Source organism: Juglans regia, chromosome 15, assembly GCF_001411555.2.
Source record: "Juglans regia cultivar Chandler chromosome 15, Walnut 2.0, whole genome shotgun sequence".
Taxonomy (NCBI): domain Eukaryota; kingdom Viridiplantae; phylum Streptophyta; class Magnoliopsida; order Fagales; family Juglandaceae; genus Juglans; species Juglans regia.
The window spans coordinates 4950517-4965366 of NC_049915.1; the positions used below are offsets into that span (position 1 = coordinate 4950517).

The following is a 14850-nucleotide window of genomic DNA, read 5'->3' on the forward strand; positions in this document are numbered from 1 at the left end:
CTGGGTAGCTTCATATGCACGCTTCCTTGCATTACAAATCCACTCCCCCCACCCCCATTGTAACCCTGCTCTGGTTTGGGACCCTTGTATCCAATGGGAGATGCTCACGACGACCCCGGAGCGAAGTCGTTTTCGACCCCCCCGGGTTGCGGTTTCCACCCTTCCCAGCAACAGCTCCTCTCGTACTACTTGACTAAGAAGAACAACGTCGACGGTGAGGGTTCCGATGGTTGCGATTTGATTGGAGAGTTGGACCTCTACCACTATGACCCCTTCGAGTTACCGGACGGGGCATGCTTTTCATACGGTTATGGCGCCGGTAAGAGGCACTGGTACTGTTACGCGGCTCGAAATGCAAAGGAGAGCGAGGCGGGAAGGAGGAGGACTAAGACTGGGTACTGGAGGAGGAAGTGGGGAAAGGTGAGGGACGTTATGGACCCTAGAGGAGGAGGGAAGGTGTTGTTGGGGACAAGGTCAAGCTTCGTGTTTTATCAGAAGAATTCGTCCAGGACCGCGGCCAGGATTACTGATTGGGTTATGCATGAGTATGCGCTGCCTGATCATCTCAAGGTACTTTGAGAAACATTACTCATTTCTTTCTGGGTATTAAATTCATTTTTATTTTCCGTGCTTTGGGGGGAGGAATTCGGTACAAATGCGCGAATAGTTTTTGTTTATCTTTCTTCTTGGCTAAGTATGCATTTGAGTTTTGAACTTTTAGGCTTGTGTTGGGAATAACAAAATTCTTCTGAAAAAATGGAATTTGGTTATTGCTTGTTCATTAATAGTCGGTACTTTTTGATTCGAAAAGATCAAGGATGGATAAATTTACGTTTCCTTCTATGATTCTGGTCTGGCATGATGAATATGCGTGACTCAAGTTTATAATCGAATGTGTATCTCATACTGGTCGATTCTGGAAAGGTCACAAGCGTTGAACTAATTTTTTCTGCAGTTTGCTTCTGGTGTATGATTCTCAGTGTACGATGATTGAGTGCTTGTTTCCATTTCTAGTAATCTTGTGTGAAATATCAGATGTTTATTCCATCAGTTTCAGCTCAATAGAAGTGCCTTGTCGAAAGCCCACGTGGTTGTTTGCACGTTGTGACATTCTTTGTGTATTGGGCCAGACAAAAAAGATGCAAAAATAGTTATTGGTCTGCGTTAAATAAATATCAATTTTTCGTTATTAATCAAAGAAAGCTGTACTTGTATAGTACCAGATACATACCGTTAGTTGATTTATTTACAGGCTATTTGCTTCCGAATTATTCATAAAAAGTAGCGTTCCTGTTAGATGGTTACCCTGTGGATAGTTTGGACAATTAATTAGACATCAATGGGAGAGAAGTGGTTGGCGATCAATGGATTGCGTCCTTTTCCCTTTTTTGGTTCTCTCTCTCTCTCTCTCTCTCTGCTCACTTCGAATATGAAATCTGCTGAGCCAAGTCATGCATAGAAGTCCCTAAAGCTAGCAAGTACAAAATCTGAACACAAGAGATGTTTTTCATGGACGGACCAAGAAGCAGCATTTCTAATTTATTGATTGGCCCATCTGGATACGTCTTGATCAACATATGGTTTCTAACAAGATGTCATGAAGTATTGCATCTTTTGCCAATCAACTCACCCATGCTTTATGCCAATTGACGAGACAGTTTCTTTCATGTTTGCTATAAAGTGATTCGATTAGCATTCATTCTCATGATAAATTTTAGTGGTTCAGATGATGGTGCTTTTTGCCTTTTTTAGGCCAGGTTTTGAAAAGTTAAGGGAGGCAGAGGCTTGGTCAGTGTTATTGGGTTTTATCTTATGTTTCTATGAAAACACCTTAACTATTTATCCATCTGCAGGCTTCTTTTGTCCTTTGTCGAGTGTTCTTCAAATCTTGTAGTGGAAATAGCATATTGGATAATGGCTTAAGTTCTTGTGCTGAGGAAGCTGTTTCTGCAGTGCGTCACATTGGCATTCAGCACAATGGATGCCTTACACCTGATATTCTTGAAGTTAAAATGCACGAGGACAATTCTGTTTCTGGTGCCAGCATTCTGCATCAGTTAGGCATGCAGCCTCGGGAGCCGGTAACATTTCAAAACGTCCTCAATACTCTATATAATTTTTACTGCCAGAACACATCTTCAATTTGTGTCATTATATTATATTTTTATGTACATATTTTCACGTGGGTTTGGTATGTGATGCAGGGTTATATGTTCATCTGCAACACATTGACCTCACGCTCTAACATTATGTTATTTATGATCAGCCATGTTTCTTGCATGGTGTCGAAATATTCTTTTACAACCTCTACTTTTTCCTCACACCATTACAAGTTACCGCATCAGCAACAATCTGCAAGTTTGTTCAGAAATAGAAGTAACATGCAGTTTTAAGTTGCTTAAAGTTTTGCCTAAAAACCCGTAATACTATTATTAGCTACTTTTAACATGATGATAGGCCTAACTTTCTGTACCACCATGTACTCTGCTGATGTGGGGGATGCTTACAGGAGAAAATCAAAGTTTAGTCAACTGTAGTTTTTTTACTTTTTCTAATTTTGATGCGGCATTCGAACTTTATTTGCTTTTGGAAAGTTTAATCTTTTTCCTCAGTCTGCCTTTGTTTCCTTTGCACATTTTACCGTCAAGATTTTCTATTGAATCTTACTGTCTAGAGTGAGCAAAACAGATACTTCAATGGTTATCTGAGATGTCTATTAAGTAATGAAGAATAGTCCCGTTTGGATACATAAATACTCTCAACCCATCTCATCTCATTATTACAACTTTCTTAAATTTCTATACAAAATATAATAAATAATTCAATTTTTTCAAATTAAAAAATAATAATAATATTAGAAAATAATATTCTAACAATATTTTATTCAACTCATCTAAACTCATCTCATTTCATCTCACAATCCAAACGAGCCCTACTGTAAGTATATATGATATCTATTCAGTTTTGTTTTTTGGCATGTGTTGTCCGCATTCAGGTATAACTACAAGTGTGTTTCTTTTTAAGTTAGTTACATTCCTGTTTGTGCTGTTGCCGGTGTGCAGAAGAGCTTGTCTGTGCTTCCAGGAAGTAGTGCAAAGATTTTTGAAGGTCTGACTGACCAGCAAGCACTTTCCATTTTAGAGGAAGATTACATTGAGTTGGACGATCTTGTGCAGTAACTATTCATCAGAGACTTTGAAGCAGTTGATTATAAAGATATATGAATACTCATTGGAATGCTCTGGCTGTTACTGGAAATTACTGTTTCAGGATTTGATTTAGATACTCAACAACAGATGCGAAGGGATAAATCTTAAACAACCTTTTGTGAAATTTTTAAACAATATTGAGATATGTTATGGAAGGATGACTTGGCCTTATAAGGTAGTTATATGTTATTATTTGTTATTCTGTTTCAATCCCATTGAAGTATGAGTAATGCTATATACAGTCCTAGGTGTGCAAGTTCCGCATACTTTCTTTGAAAAAAATTGGGATCCATTAAAAAAATAATTTTTTCATGTGGATCCTAGATTTACCCAATTTTTTTCAAAATGAGTGCGCATGGCTTGCATTCCCTAGGATTGCAAATATCATTTCTCTTTAAGTATATATTTAGCAATTTTCTTTTGGTCTGGGCTTGCAGATTTGTTCTCATGCCTGATAGAAGGCAATTTATCCCAACGGCACGCTGAGAGAGATTATTATGATTGACAATGGTAAATTAAGTTATATGAGTGTCAGCTGCTTCACCTGACTTGATAAAGCTGCAGTTGATGCATTGATGGTAGAGGTTCTTCTTCCTCATTTACATCTATTTTCCACCACCTCTTGATCAGAAGCTTCCTTAGAAAGACCTCTTTTCCTTTAGCCACCTTCTTTCTGTAATGAAACAAAAATTGTTAAAGAGATGGAGCTATCATATATGCTGATTTTCTTATATATGTTGATATGGTGCCAGTGATATATAATCATGTGGACATGATAAATGTGTAATTATCTCATTCCTGATTGCATAACTGAATATATATAGCTTGGAATAACACCAGCTTTTATGATCTGGCTTATTGTTTCTAAGCTGACAAGAGTTAAATGGTAGAATTATGTGATGGTTGAGTGGCACTATCTTTAGTAGGAGAGTGCAGTTGGGTATAATATAATCTTTTTGATGCATTGCCTTGGTTTGAATATTATGTTGGTTTTGTCTCTTAGTGCTGTTGATAGAACTTTACTGAGGTTGGTATTTTATATGAAAGGAATTTCTAAACCTCTTCACTGAGGTTGGTATTTTCGTTTTTGATAGCATATTTTGGAGTTTCTTTGGGTGGAGTTCAAAAGCCTCATTAACCTATTTACACGTAAGAAGCATGTTCATTAAGATTAGGCTTCTCGTATGGTTGAAGTCGTAGTTTGGTGTGTCATTTCCAGGCATCACTTGTTGTGGTCATTTTGGAACTCCGAGGACATTCTTTATTGCAGAAATTCCATTCTATGTCCTAAGTTTGTTCCATTCTTTCAAATTGCAGGTTAGATGATCTAGTTCAACAATTTGATATACAACTATCAATGTTTTTTTTTTTTTTCAATTTACACCCATTTCGATTGACCCATCAAGCATGATGGAATCTTAGTGAATTGTCTAAAATTTCCTTGCTTAAATTAAAAAAAAAATTATGGGTCAAATGGATGGAGGGTGTAAATTGAAAGAAATTAGTAGTTTGAAGTATTAAATTGTTGATTTTGGATTATTTGGGAAAAGTGGGATTGCCATTTTTTTATTATTTTGCTGAAAATTGGAGTACCATTTGGGAAAAAATGGGATTAACCATTTCTATATGTTATATCACACTTGAAATGTCATCAAATATCAAACATTTTGGAAGCCAACAAATCATCTAGTTTTGGGCAATTGGTCTACTCTCCAAGAGTTCATCATCCTTTGAGAACCAAGGAGCAATTGGTCTTATCTTTTCGATGCTCGATATGTCCCAGCTGAAAATCAGAGACATTCTATACTGGGGCGAGAAAAGATCTCAACTTAGGGATAAAATTCTTGTTTGAACTTGAGGGTTTCAAGTGGGAGAGACACATGAAGTGAATCTTATAGTATTTATTATTGTCTGTATAAATATTTTGGATAGTAATAAATAAATAATAAATATTATAGGGTTTAATTTACTTGAACGATCTAGATTGTTACTTAGTGTCTAGATTTATTTTTTAAGTTGAGTGGCTCAGATCTAGGTTGGGTTGTGGGTCATGACTTTCTCATCCCTCTTGAACTCATCTTATTTAAAGCCTAGGGAGCCTATTTCCCCACATTATGCTCATTTGAGAGATCAAGACTGCTTTTGTTAAATCATTATTTTGCTATTTGAAGTCAAGACAGAATCTTGAGTGAAACAAGGTTGTGATACCCACTGGTGGTGGTGGGTAGAAGGCACTCTTTTTGACCCCTCCAAAGTTTTTATCATTTCCATCTCTAATTTCTGGAATGTTAGATTTCGGCTACGTTTTTTTTTACAGTCATTCTCATTTAATAATTACAATTTTTTTAAATTTCTGTATAAAATAAAATAAAAAATTTAATTTTTTCAAATGTCAAAATAAAAATAATATTAAAAAAAATATTTTAATAATATTTTATTTAAATTTTTAACTTTTATTTAAATTTATCTTATCTTATATCATCTTATCTGTAAAAATAACTAAAAAGCAATTTCTTGTTTTGTTTTTATTTTCTGCGCTTTAATGTTTATTTTGTAATTTATCCCAATTTCCCATGTCTTGTTTTTATACTTTAATTTTATTAATTTAATTTTTCCAATAAAAAAGGCCACTTGTCATGTGAATGATTATTATCATAGATATACAAAACCTCCACCCTCTTTCCCCATTTGTAGTGGGTCATTCCATTCCATGCAGTCCAGGTCAGGGGTCATGACTTTTGCTTCTTTGGAATAAATTCATTCATTCATTCATTCACTCACTAGCTACGCCACCCAACTTTTGAAAAAAAAAGAGAGGATTTTAAAGATGTTGGGTACCATAATTGGCAGCCACCCCACAATTGTTTTTGAGCCTTTACTATTTGTCAAGTTGTAATGTTTACTCGTGGCTAGCACGGTATATATTTTTTTTTCAAAAAATATTTTAAATATAAAGTAGTTCTATAAAAATAAATTTACAAATTAACGTAATTTGATATGATATATTAAAAAATTAAATTAATTTTATTGTAAAGTAATTTAACGTATCATATGAAATCAAGTTAGTTTGTGAGTTTACTTTTATACAATCTCTTTATAATTGTAGCACTTTTTTTTTTCTCGTACTACAAATGGGCAATTTGTTTTCAACTTTGTACATGATTAGCTCCTAAAATGTTATTATTTTATGGGCTAATAAAACCTTTTTTTTTTTATGTTGTTTGGTATTCCTTCTTCATTTTGTCAAAAGCATGGAGCTCATATTCTCTATTGGTGGGGAATAATCACCACTAATCAACCCTTATCTTATGCTACTTTTATTAGCTTAAAATAAGCATTTAGGAAATGGTTTATCTAACCAAACCCACATTGGGAGGATGAGGAGGTGTTTTTTATATTTTTATTTTACTTTTTCTTTTTCCATGAAAAAATGGAAAAAAGAAAGAGACAAATATGACAAAATAAAGTTAGGGGGGGCAAAACCTTAACAAATACTCACTAGGTCTATGTATTCACACCTGTCTTAAGCAAAGTTAGACAATGTCAGCAGCTTTTTGTGCCAGACTGCAAGCATAAAAAACATGAGCACCAAGTCACCAACCTTACCCAAAACTTTTGATAATCCAACCCCTGAAAACCATACCCTACATAATAGTCAAAAGGTTTTAATTTTTCCAACCACTGATTGCAACCAAAGCCTTCTCTAATGTGTGGTCAATCAAAAACTACACCATGCACCATTTTGAGTTCACACTTCAAAAATCTGAAAATTTTCCTGATTTGGGTGAAGAACAATTAGGAGGTCCGATCTATATATTATCTGTGTGATGCGTTTGGTTTTGGTCACAGCTCAAAGTCAGTTGAGCGAAGGAGGAAGGCAAGGGAGAGGAAAGAGGGGAGGCATGTGATGGGGACTGAGGAGGTTGGAAGGCAGGGAAGAGGAGGAGGGAGGGACAGATGCTTGGCGTGAAGAAGATGGAAACAAAAAATGAACACTTGACAACAACAAATAGCAACATCTAACACGTTGAGTTAAAGACAAGGTGGGGGCTGGCATTGGGAGGCAGTTCTTTTATTTTCTTTTATTTTTGTCTATGATGCATACAAGATATATTCTATTTATAAGCGGGTGTGGATATCATACTTAGGTTGCGTTAAGATAATAAGGTGATCTCAGATATTCTGTAAAATAATGAATAATAATTAAAAAAATTTGAAATTTAAATTTTACAAATTAAATTTTACTATTTAAGTTATGTGTGTAGTATACTCTACATCAGTTTAAGAATAAAATAACTGGACGGACAAATATTATATACCAAAGGAACTCTAAAATCTAGTTTGATGGAATTGAGATCCTTTTTAATTGTATGATAGAATTATAGTATATATAACCTTATAACGTGCTGTAAAGGATTTTAGGACAATGAATTTTACATGAATATTAATATTTAATGCTATATTAATTTCTCTTTCTTGTCCGAAACCATCTCATTTTGTCAAGAAATTAGAAAGGATTCGGATTGAATTTATCATAAATTAGTTCAAGTAGTTTCTTGTTTAAGAGCAAATTATTGTTGAAACAGCCAAACAGTGGTGAAAATATTAATTTTTTTTTACTTCTGCCAATTGTTCATTTGCTTTTATTTTATTTTTTAAAATTTTTATTTTTGATATTTTATGCAATTCTAGAATGGGAAATTGCTCTATTTAGGACCAATATTACTACTACTCTTCTTTCTCTTTCTTGTGTTGTTTCGTACATTGAAGATTATTGTCGTCTTTAATCTCTCTCTCTCTCTTTCTGTTTCCATTCATTTTTATTTCTTCCTCTCAAATCCTTCACCAAAGGCTCTCTCTCTTCCTCCCATTTCTGCATCATCTTGGGTTTGGTTTTCTCGCCTCGCCTCTTCTCTTTCTTTCTTGGTTTCTTTATTTTCTCTCCTGAAAACGTGAACATAAATACAGCTTTCTTTGATCACCTTGTCTGGGCTAGTTCTTTGTTTCCTGGCTCAGGTTTCTCGTATAGATCCATCTTCTCGGTAAGTTTCTCTGGATTTATCTTCTTTTTTAGTTGACCTTTTTTGATTGATCGGTTGGCGATAAGATCGGATTTTGATTATTCTGTTAGAAATTTCCGTCGTATCTCTTTCCTTTTCTTTTGAGTTTTATTCGTGAAGCTAAATTCTTTTGGAAATTGTGGGTTAGTTTGTTTTCTGCTATTTGAACTCCATACGGAGCTGGGTTTTGTATATATCTGTTTTTGATTTTTTAAAAATCATTTTGATAGAGCTATTAGCGAAGATATTAGCGCTCATAGCCTCTCAATCCCAATTTGACTGTCTTTTTTTTATAACTCCCTCCCCCTCTGTATTGATTTTCTTTGCAGGATATTGATTCCGTGGTAAGTTCCACGGAAAAAGGTAGAAACTTAAGCATATTAAGAATAGTTTTTTTTTTTTTGGTGCTTGTTTTGTTGTTGCTGCCTGTTTAAAATCGTCCAACTTTCGCATGATTGCTTTGCTGGACTAGATCTTTGCCCTGGTGGGTGCAGGGTTATACGTGACTAATGAATTTATTTGTTGAAATGTTGTCCAGTTTGGCTGTTTCATGATTATTTACCCTACAAGTAGAGGCTTTGGGGTAGTTGGGATTGTGATTTTCGGAACTGCATGTATATCTTACGAGTCCTGAAGCTAATGATGCCTGGTTGATCTAACTTCTTTTTGCCCATTGAGTTTAATGCTTATTCGTGGCTGCAATATTGTAAAAGATTAAGCGGGCTATTTTATTCCGCCACTGGTGGCTTCATTGGCCATTGCGTTCTGCTTCTGCAAACTGTTACTTTGTTTCTTGTTGCTATGCAACTACTGTTGCTTTGATAATATTATGTTGATCAATGGAATAGCAGCTGATGTTTGGATGATCGAACACCCTTCATGAGTCAAGTAATACAAAGTGTCAATTCTCAATCTTTCTTTATGTTTGTGTATTTTGGCTATTTTCTGTGGCACAAGGCTTGCTTCATTCATGAAGTTTCTAAGTATCTGAGAAACTTCACGACACCTTTAAATCTAGCATCATGGTGAATGTAGAGCTGGGTCCTGGATTTCTATTCGTTTAGTATTAAATAGAGATAGGGATCTTCTCGTATACTCCAGTTTTAAGAAAGTCTTCCAATGCAGACAAAGTTTTCACATTCTCGAAAGAATCATAGCCTTTCATAGGTGGCTTAGAAGTACTTTATATACTTCAAAATCTGTTACTACATCTGATGGGCCTACAATGGGTGAAAACAACTGCAAGTTCAGAATATCGTGCTTCTACAGATTTTAAATGGTTCTAATTTACAACATACACTGGGCAGTGGAGCAACAAATAACTAGTGCAAAAGAAATTCTAGGAATTGAGTTCCAAGATTCTGTTGAATGGCAATGCCGACCAATTGACTACTCCATGCATAAGACTCCAGTGCATGAGACTTTTATGAAGACCGAATGAAGGGCATTTTCATAACCCTATGATCACTCTACCCACATTCCACTTTAACCTGCCAGAATTTAATGAAATGGAACAAGATATGACTTGTTCATGGCAAGATCATGAATCTAAGCTTAACCTGCACTTTGCCTTTAGGTCAAGTTGGCTGCACTTTCCAATGGAATACATTCATATAATAATTTTCTACTCCCTTCACCACTGCCTAGTGTTTTATTGATAAGTTGGTTTAGAGTTTACTGACTTCCGAATCTAATGATAATTGTTGCTGTATTGTATCAGGTGTACCAAAAGTGTACTTGGCTTACCATCTCTGTTGGAGATTTCTTCAAGATTTTTACTTGTAACAAAGTTGTTATTAGCCTAATGCAAGGGCAGAGGGGTAAACTTGGTGGTTTTCCTAAAACCTTGGAAATTTGATTGTGGATCTACTCCTAGTAATGCTTCCAAAGATCAGCATATATGCTGGAATAATATGCGAGATCCTGCTGGAAACTGAATACCAGACCATATACCATCACCTGGGTTTACTAAGGTTGCATACCTAAATTCTGCTAACTGTCAGCAGCAGATGTCGAATGAATGGAGCTTGGGTGAGCCTAGTTCTAGCAATTCCCAGAATGAGGTCAGGTGTGATGAGCGGAAAGCAGAATTTGGATGGTCATCTTCAGGAAGTGCTTGTCCTGCAGCTGGTCCGAGGTTGGAAGAATGGAACTGTGAACCATCTAATACAAATGGAAACCCTCTGTTTGCACAAAGTTCCAATTCTAATGTGCATACTCAGAATCTCAACTTAAACACAGATCCAATTGGTCATGGTGGTGATAATAGTCAAGCCATGGGATGCCCTAACATACACAAGTCTATCAGATCTGAAAATCGGTGCATTCCACCTGCAAGTAGTTCTGATCATCATGTACTTCCTTCCAGACCCAGTGGAGTTTTAGTGACCGAGAATGATGGTGGACCAGGCTGTTCAATGGAGGGTCGCCGTGTCCCCTGTAAAAGAAAAGCTCTTGAAGCAAATGCTGGACAGTCTTCTGTTTCTGGAAGTTCTAGCTACTTTCACCCTTCTGAAAATAGTGCATGGTCTGCTGTGCCTGCTCGCTTTAATTTGAGCAGCAGTTTAGGTGTATCTGCTACACCCGAACAGGTGAACCCAAGATTCGGGCTAGGCACAATGGAAGTAGCTTCTGATTTCATTCCTGATCTAAGTTCGGCAGGAAGCTTCCATAGAAATACCCGTTTAAGGATAAATCCTTCAAATCAACAAGAGTCTATTGCCCCTACTTTAATCTCTACAGACAATGCTGTTAGGCATTCTAGTATTTCATCTTCCCTGCTGTCACCAAGACTTCTTCCAGTTGGTTATTCTTTGGACTTGCGGTCAACACATGCTTCTGATCGTATGACTCCTCAAAGTCAACCGGTTTTGGTCCATGTTCCTACATTGCCACGAAACGTGCAAGGTTACAGGTGGAATGGAGGACCTAGCTTGGGAGCTGGCAATATCACAAGCTCTATGGTTTCTGGAGATAGAGATTATGTGCCACATGAAGAAATGGGCTCAAGAAGCATGACAAGAAACCTTTCGGAACATCCTGTGTTTATGCCTGCTATCGAACTGAGAAACTTGGTTCGAAACCCAGCAAATAGGGGTTCAACTAGTGGAAATGTGAGTATTCCTGGAAATGTTGCCTCTACATCTCGACCTGTTCCCAGTTCAGGTGTCCATCCATCATATGCTCCTACTTTAGCTCCTCAACATAGTCCCCCACAATTCCAACGAAGATTTTCTGAATATGTTCGCCGGTCATTGATGTCTTCTGCTGGCTCTGAATCTGGAGGCCAGAGGAGTAATTATTCCCCACTGGGTTCGGGTCCTGTTCCGTCACAAGAAATTGGTTTTTCATCTGGACCTGGTAACCCAGGCCATGCTCAGTCACACCCAAGGTCAGCATTGTGGGTAGAGAGACAAGGTGATGGTGGTCTTGGAATCCCCTATTTATTGCGAACATCTGCTGCAGCCAGTGAAGGAAGTAGCAGACTTGTATCTGAGGTATGTTTGAGAACTCATTTTACATATGACGTTTGCTGTTTAAATTTAAATATTTGGACTCTTTCATGTGAAGCATCTAGTGTCAAACCCAGTTTTATTTTTTATGTTTTGATAAGTAATAAGAGAAAAGTTTGTTTTATATTAAATGGTTGAGATGGCACATCATCTCGTGATAAGTGACTATAGCAAAAGTCATCAAATATGTGGATTTGTGTTTCATCAATTACGGTCATATGGGTCTTGCATGCTTTTAATAACTGTGAGAGTTGTTTAGATGGCTGGTGAATCTATGCTTTACATCAATAAACTCAACCATTGAATAACTTCATCTCTAGCAAAAATTGTGATTTCAATTTTCCTATAGCTACATTATTTTGATTTCCAAAAGTGCATTTCATAAATAATTCCTGTTGCATTCAAGCAAGCAGATCTTTGACAATATTCATCCTAGAAACACGGAGACTTTTCTAGTAAAAAAAATCCTGAGCTTGACTGCTACTTTATGACATACTGTTCTGGTGAATAGTAACAGTCTGGCTTTCTGAATGTTCTCACATGCAGTTACTTCAGTTAAGTTTGTTGGTTGGATGTTTGTTCAAGCTGAAAAGTAGAAGTGAAAAATCTAATGGAGTATTTTTTTCCCATTTCAGCTTTTATTTTTTACAACATTTGTAGCGGTTACACTGGTTTTATGTAAATTAGTACTCTTTGATTTCAATTTTCAAGTCATCTTGGCAAGCAAGTGTTCATCTGAAACTTTGTTATTTTTTGAAGCAGATTCGCAATGTCTTGGGTCTCATGCGTAGGGGCGAGAGCTTGCGACTTGAGGTTGGGTTTCTACCTTAACGGTGTCTACTCACCAACCACACTTATCAAGAGAATGCTAGAAAAGCCTAGGAGAAAGACATTTTTGCTGACTTAAACAGCCTTGCATGAATATACTCTTATTTCATTTGTGATCCACTGATGGTGGCAAATGGATGCTTTTCTGACATGTGACTCCGCCTTTTTATCAGGATGTTATGATCCTTGATCAGTCTGTGTTTTTGGGGGTGGCTGATATTCATGATCGGTATAGGGATATGCGACTAGATGTTGACAACATGTCTTATGAGGTAAAGTATACAATAAATTGAACTATACTTTTTATTTACCTGTTTATGTTAGTCATTGTTTAAGTACTACAACATTTATTTTGAATTATAGGAGTTATTGGCTCTGGAAGAGCGCATTGGTAATGTTAGCACGGGATTGAGTGAAGAAACAATTTTAAATCGATTGAGACAACGGAAATGTTCAATTGCAGTGGGGTCTCAGCTTGATGCAGAACCATGCTGTATCTGTCAGGTAAATGACGTATCTGATTCGGGTTTGCGCTGCTTGTTTTCTTCTCTTTGCCCAAATGACCAGTTTTCCTCTCTTTCTGAATTATTGTTTATTCATATGTAGGAGGAATACAATGAGGGAGATGATCTTGGAACTCTGGAATGCGGCCATAATTTTCATGCTGACTGTATAAAACAATGGCTGATGCAGAAGAATTTGTGCCCCGTTTGTAAAACAACAGCCCTGACGAAATGAGAGGTGAACATTCACTTTCTGGATATTTGTTCTCATATTGGAAAGAGGGCTAACCGTGAAACTGTGTCGCCCATTTGAAACACAGATGCATATTGTCTGCTTCACCATGACACCACTCACCCAAGAGCCAGAGTAAAATTTTCTATTTTTGGAGATTGTATTCTAGTCAGCCATGTCCTAGTAGAGGCGGCAGATGTGCGATTAGAAAAAATATAACTAGTTTTGAAATTTCCATTTATCAACAAATGATTACCTTGCAATATTTATTAAAAATTCAGCCTTTTGGCATTACAGATTGGAGATGATCATGTCAGATATGTTGTTTTTGTTTTTATTTTTTATTTTCTAGTACAGATCAATATAAAAAGTAGATAGCAATGTTCTTGCAGTCAAATTTCTTGATATCCTCAGGGATGGATATACAGAGCTGGAATGGGTCTAAAACCAGCGAGTTTTCTGAAAGAGAATGTTTAAGCTGTCAAACAAATCCAATTAGAATGGAAAATTAAAAATAACCCCTAGTTAGTAGGGATATGGATTAGCAATCTCATCTGCTATGGAAATGATTAACATGTTAAAATTTCCATCGTGACTTGGTACTTAGGATGCTAAGAGCTTAGGCCATGATTGGATTTATTCTCAACTATCATTGATTCAATCCTCACAAGCCTGTTTATGCTCTAGAAATCTAGTTCAGAATGTTCCTCGCTGCCATGATGCCTTTTCTCCTTATTGTGAACTGTCTGAATCCATTATAGGAAGGGAAGTTGAGCAAAAAAACAAGTATCAATGAGTCAAGCAGAAAGTCTACACGCCACTCATGAAAAAGGGTATTCCAAAAGTGCTCTCCTTCTGTTTCAACAAAGGATTCACACAGTGGGTTGGAAAGTGTGAGTCAATATTGGGAGCTATGAACAAGGGCAGCTCAAGTCGGTAACATCATGTCCCAAGCAATTTAATTTCCAGAGAAATAACATAAGTCTATTTTGGAGTTGTGATTTCCTTTGCTATTTGCCAATCTGGTTTCGAAATGTGGCAATATTCATGCTATCATAGTTGTCACTTAGCCAATGGGCCCTCGGGCCGAATGACACTACTCCTGATCCTTAGGTACCATGCTTGGGGTCAACAGTTGATGATTCGACCCCAACTACTACGGCTCTAGTATTCTCTTGAGAAAATTGTCTAGAGAAAAAATCCAGTTCAATCCTTGTGCCAATCGAACAAATCCATCAATTTTGGGGGCCTAATGGTCTTCTCAAATGTCATTGAAATTACCATTTCGTACATGGAAGTGGGAACCCTTTTTACCCAACTCTTTGGTTTTAGTAATTATCCTTTTTGCTATCCAAGAATCAGAAGTTTTGGGTTGGGCACTAAAACGTTGGTGTGTAGATTGCATCAGAGATTCAGTAGAACGAAGGGGGAATTAATTGTGGGTTTTTTCAAAAGGAAATCCACACAATAAACTTTTTCCAGAAATACTTGACATCTAATTTATTC

At 36.6% G+C, this 14850-nt stretch overlaps 2 protein-coding genes across 5 annotated transcripts; both read left to right on the forward strand.

Moving 5' to 3' along the window:
• LOC108990382 (protein CUP-SHAPED COTYLEDON 3-like) lies at positions 1-4077 on the forward strand. 2 transcript variants are annotated; one of them, XM_018964324.2, is made up of 4 exons: positions 4-570; positions 1854-2081; positions 3063-3384; positions 3647-4077. In XM_018964324.2, exons 1-3 carry the CDS (start codon positions 94-96, stop codon positions 3177-3179), a joined length of 822 nt encoding a protein of 273 aa, XP_018819869.1. In that variant the 5' UTR covers positions 4-93; the 3' UTR covers positions 3180-3384; positions 3647-4077. The 2 variants fall into 2 exon arrangements, with proteins under 2 accessions (XP_018819868.1, XP_018819869.1); XM_018964323.2 differs by lacking the exons at positions 3063-3384; positions 3647-4077 and adding an exon at positions 2205-2782 and having other exon boundaries at positions 1-570.
• A 3892-nt stretch (positions 4078-7969) lies between these two features.
• On the forward strand, positions 7970-14636 carry LOC109003375 (probable E3 ubiquitin-protein ligase RHG1A). 3 transcript variants are annotated; one of them, XM_035685844.1, is made up of 7 exons: positions 7970-8251; positions 9990-11766; positions 12544-12594; positions 12783-12881; positions 12973-13113; positions 13216-13350; positions 14106-14636. In XM_035685844.1, exons 2-6 carry the CDS (start codon positions 10279-10281, stop codon positions 13345-13347), a joined length of 1911 nt encoding a protein of 636 aa, XP_035541737.1. In that variant the 5' UTR covers positions 7970-8251; positions 9990-10278; the 3' UTR covers positions 13348-13350; positions 14106-14636. The 3 variants fall into 3 exon arrangements, with proteins under 3 accessions (XP_035541737.1, XP_035541736.1, XP_035541735.1); XM_035685843.1 differs by lacking the exon at positions 14106-14636 and adding an exon at positions 13433-13647; XM_035685842.1 differs by lacking the exon at positions 14106-14636 and having other exon boundaries at positions 12541-12594; positions 13216-13647.
• The last annotated feature ends 214 nt before the right edge of the window (positions 14637-14850 follow it).

What these genes read in the sequence shown, in the direction of transcription:
- LOC108990382 (XM_018964323.2), top strand. Translation starts at nt 94, where the DNA reads ATGGGAGATGCTCACGACGACCCCGGAGCGAAGTCGTTTTCGACCCCC. An exon ending in CGCTGCCTGATCATCTCAAG is followed by an intron (nt 571 to 1,853) that starts GTACTTTGAGAA and finishes ATCCATCTGCAG; the next exon opens with GCTTCTTTTGTCCTTTGTCG. An exon ending in GCATGCAGCCTCGGGAGCCG is followed by an intron (nt 2,082 to 2,204) that starts GTAACATTTCAA and finishes TATGTGATGCAG; the next exon opens with GGTTATATGTTCATCTGCAA.
- LOC109003375 (XM_035685842.1), top strand. Translation starts at nt 10,279, where the DNA reads ATGTCGAATGAATGGAGCTTGGGTGAGCCTAGTTCTAGCAATTCCCAG. An exon ending in GCGAGAGCTTGCGACTTGAG is followed by an intron (nt 12,595 to 12,782) that starts GTTGGGTTTCTA and finishes CCTTTTTATCAG; the next exon opens with GATGTTATGATCCTTGATCA. An exon ending in TTGACAACATGTCTTATGAG is followed by an intron (nt 12,882 to 12,972) that starts GTAAAGTATACA and finishes TTTGAATTATAG; the next exon opens with GAGTTATTGGCTCTGGAAGA.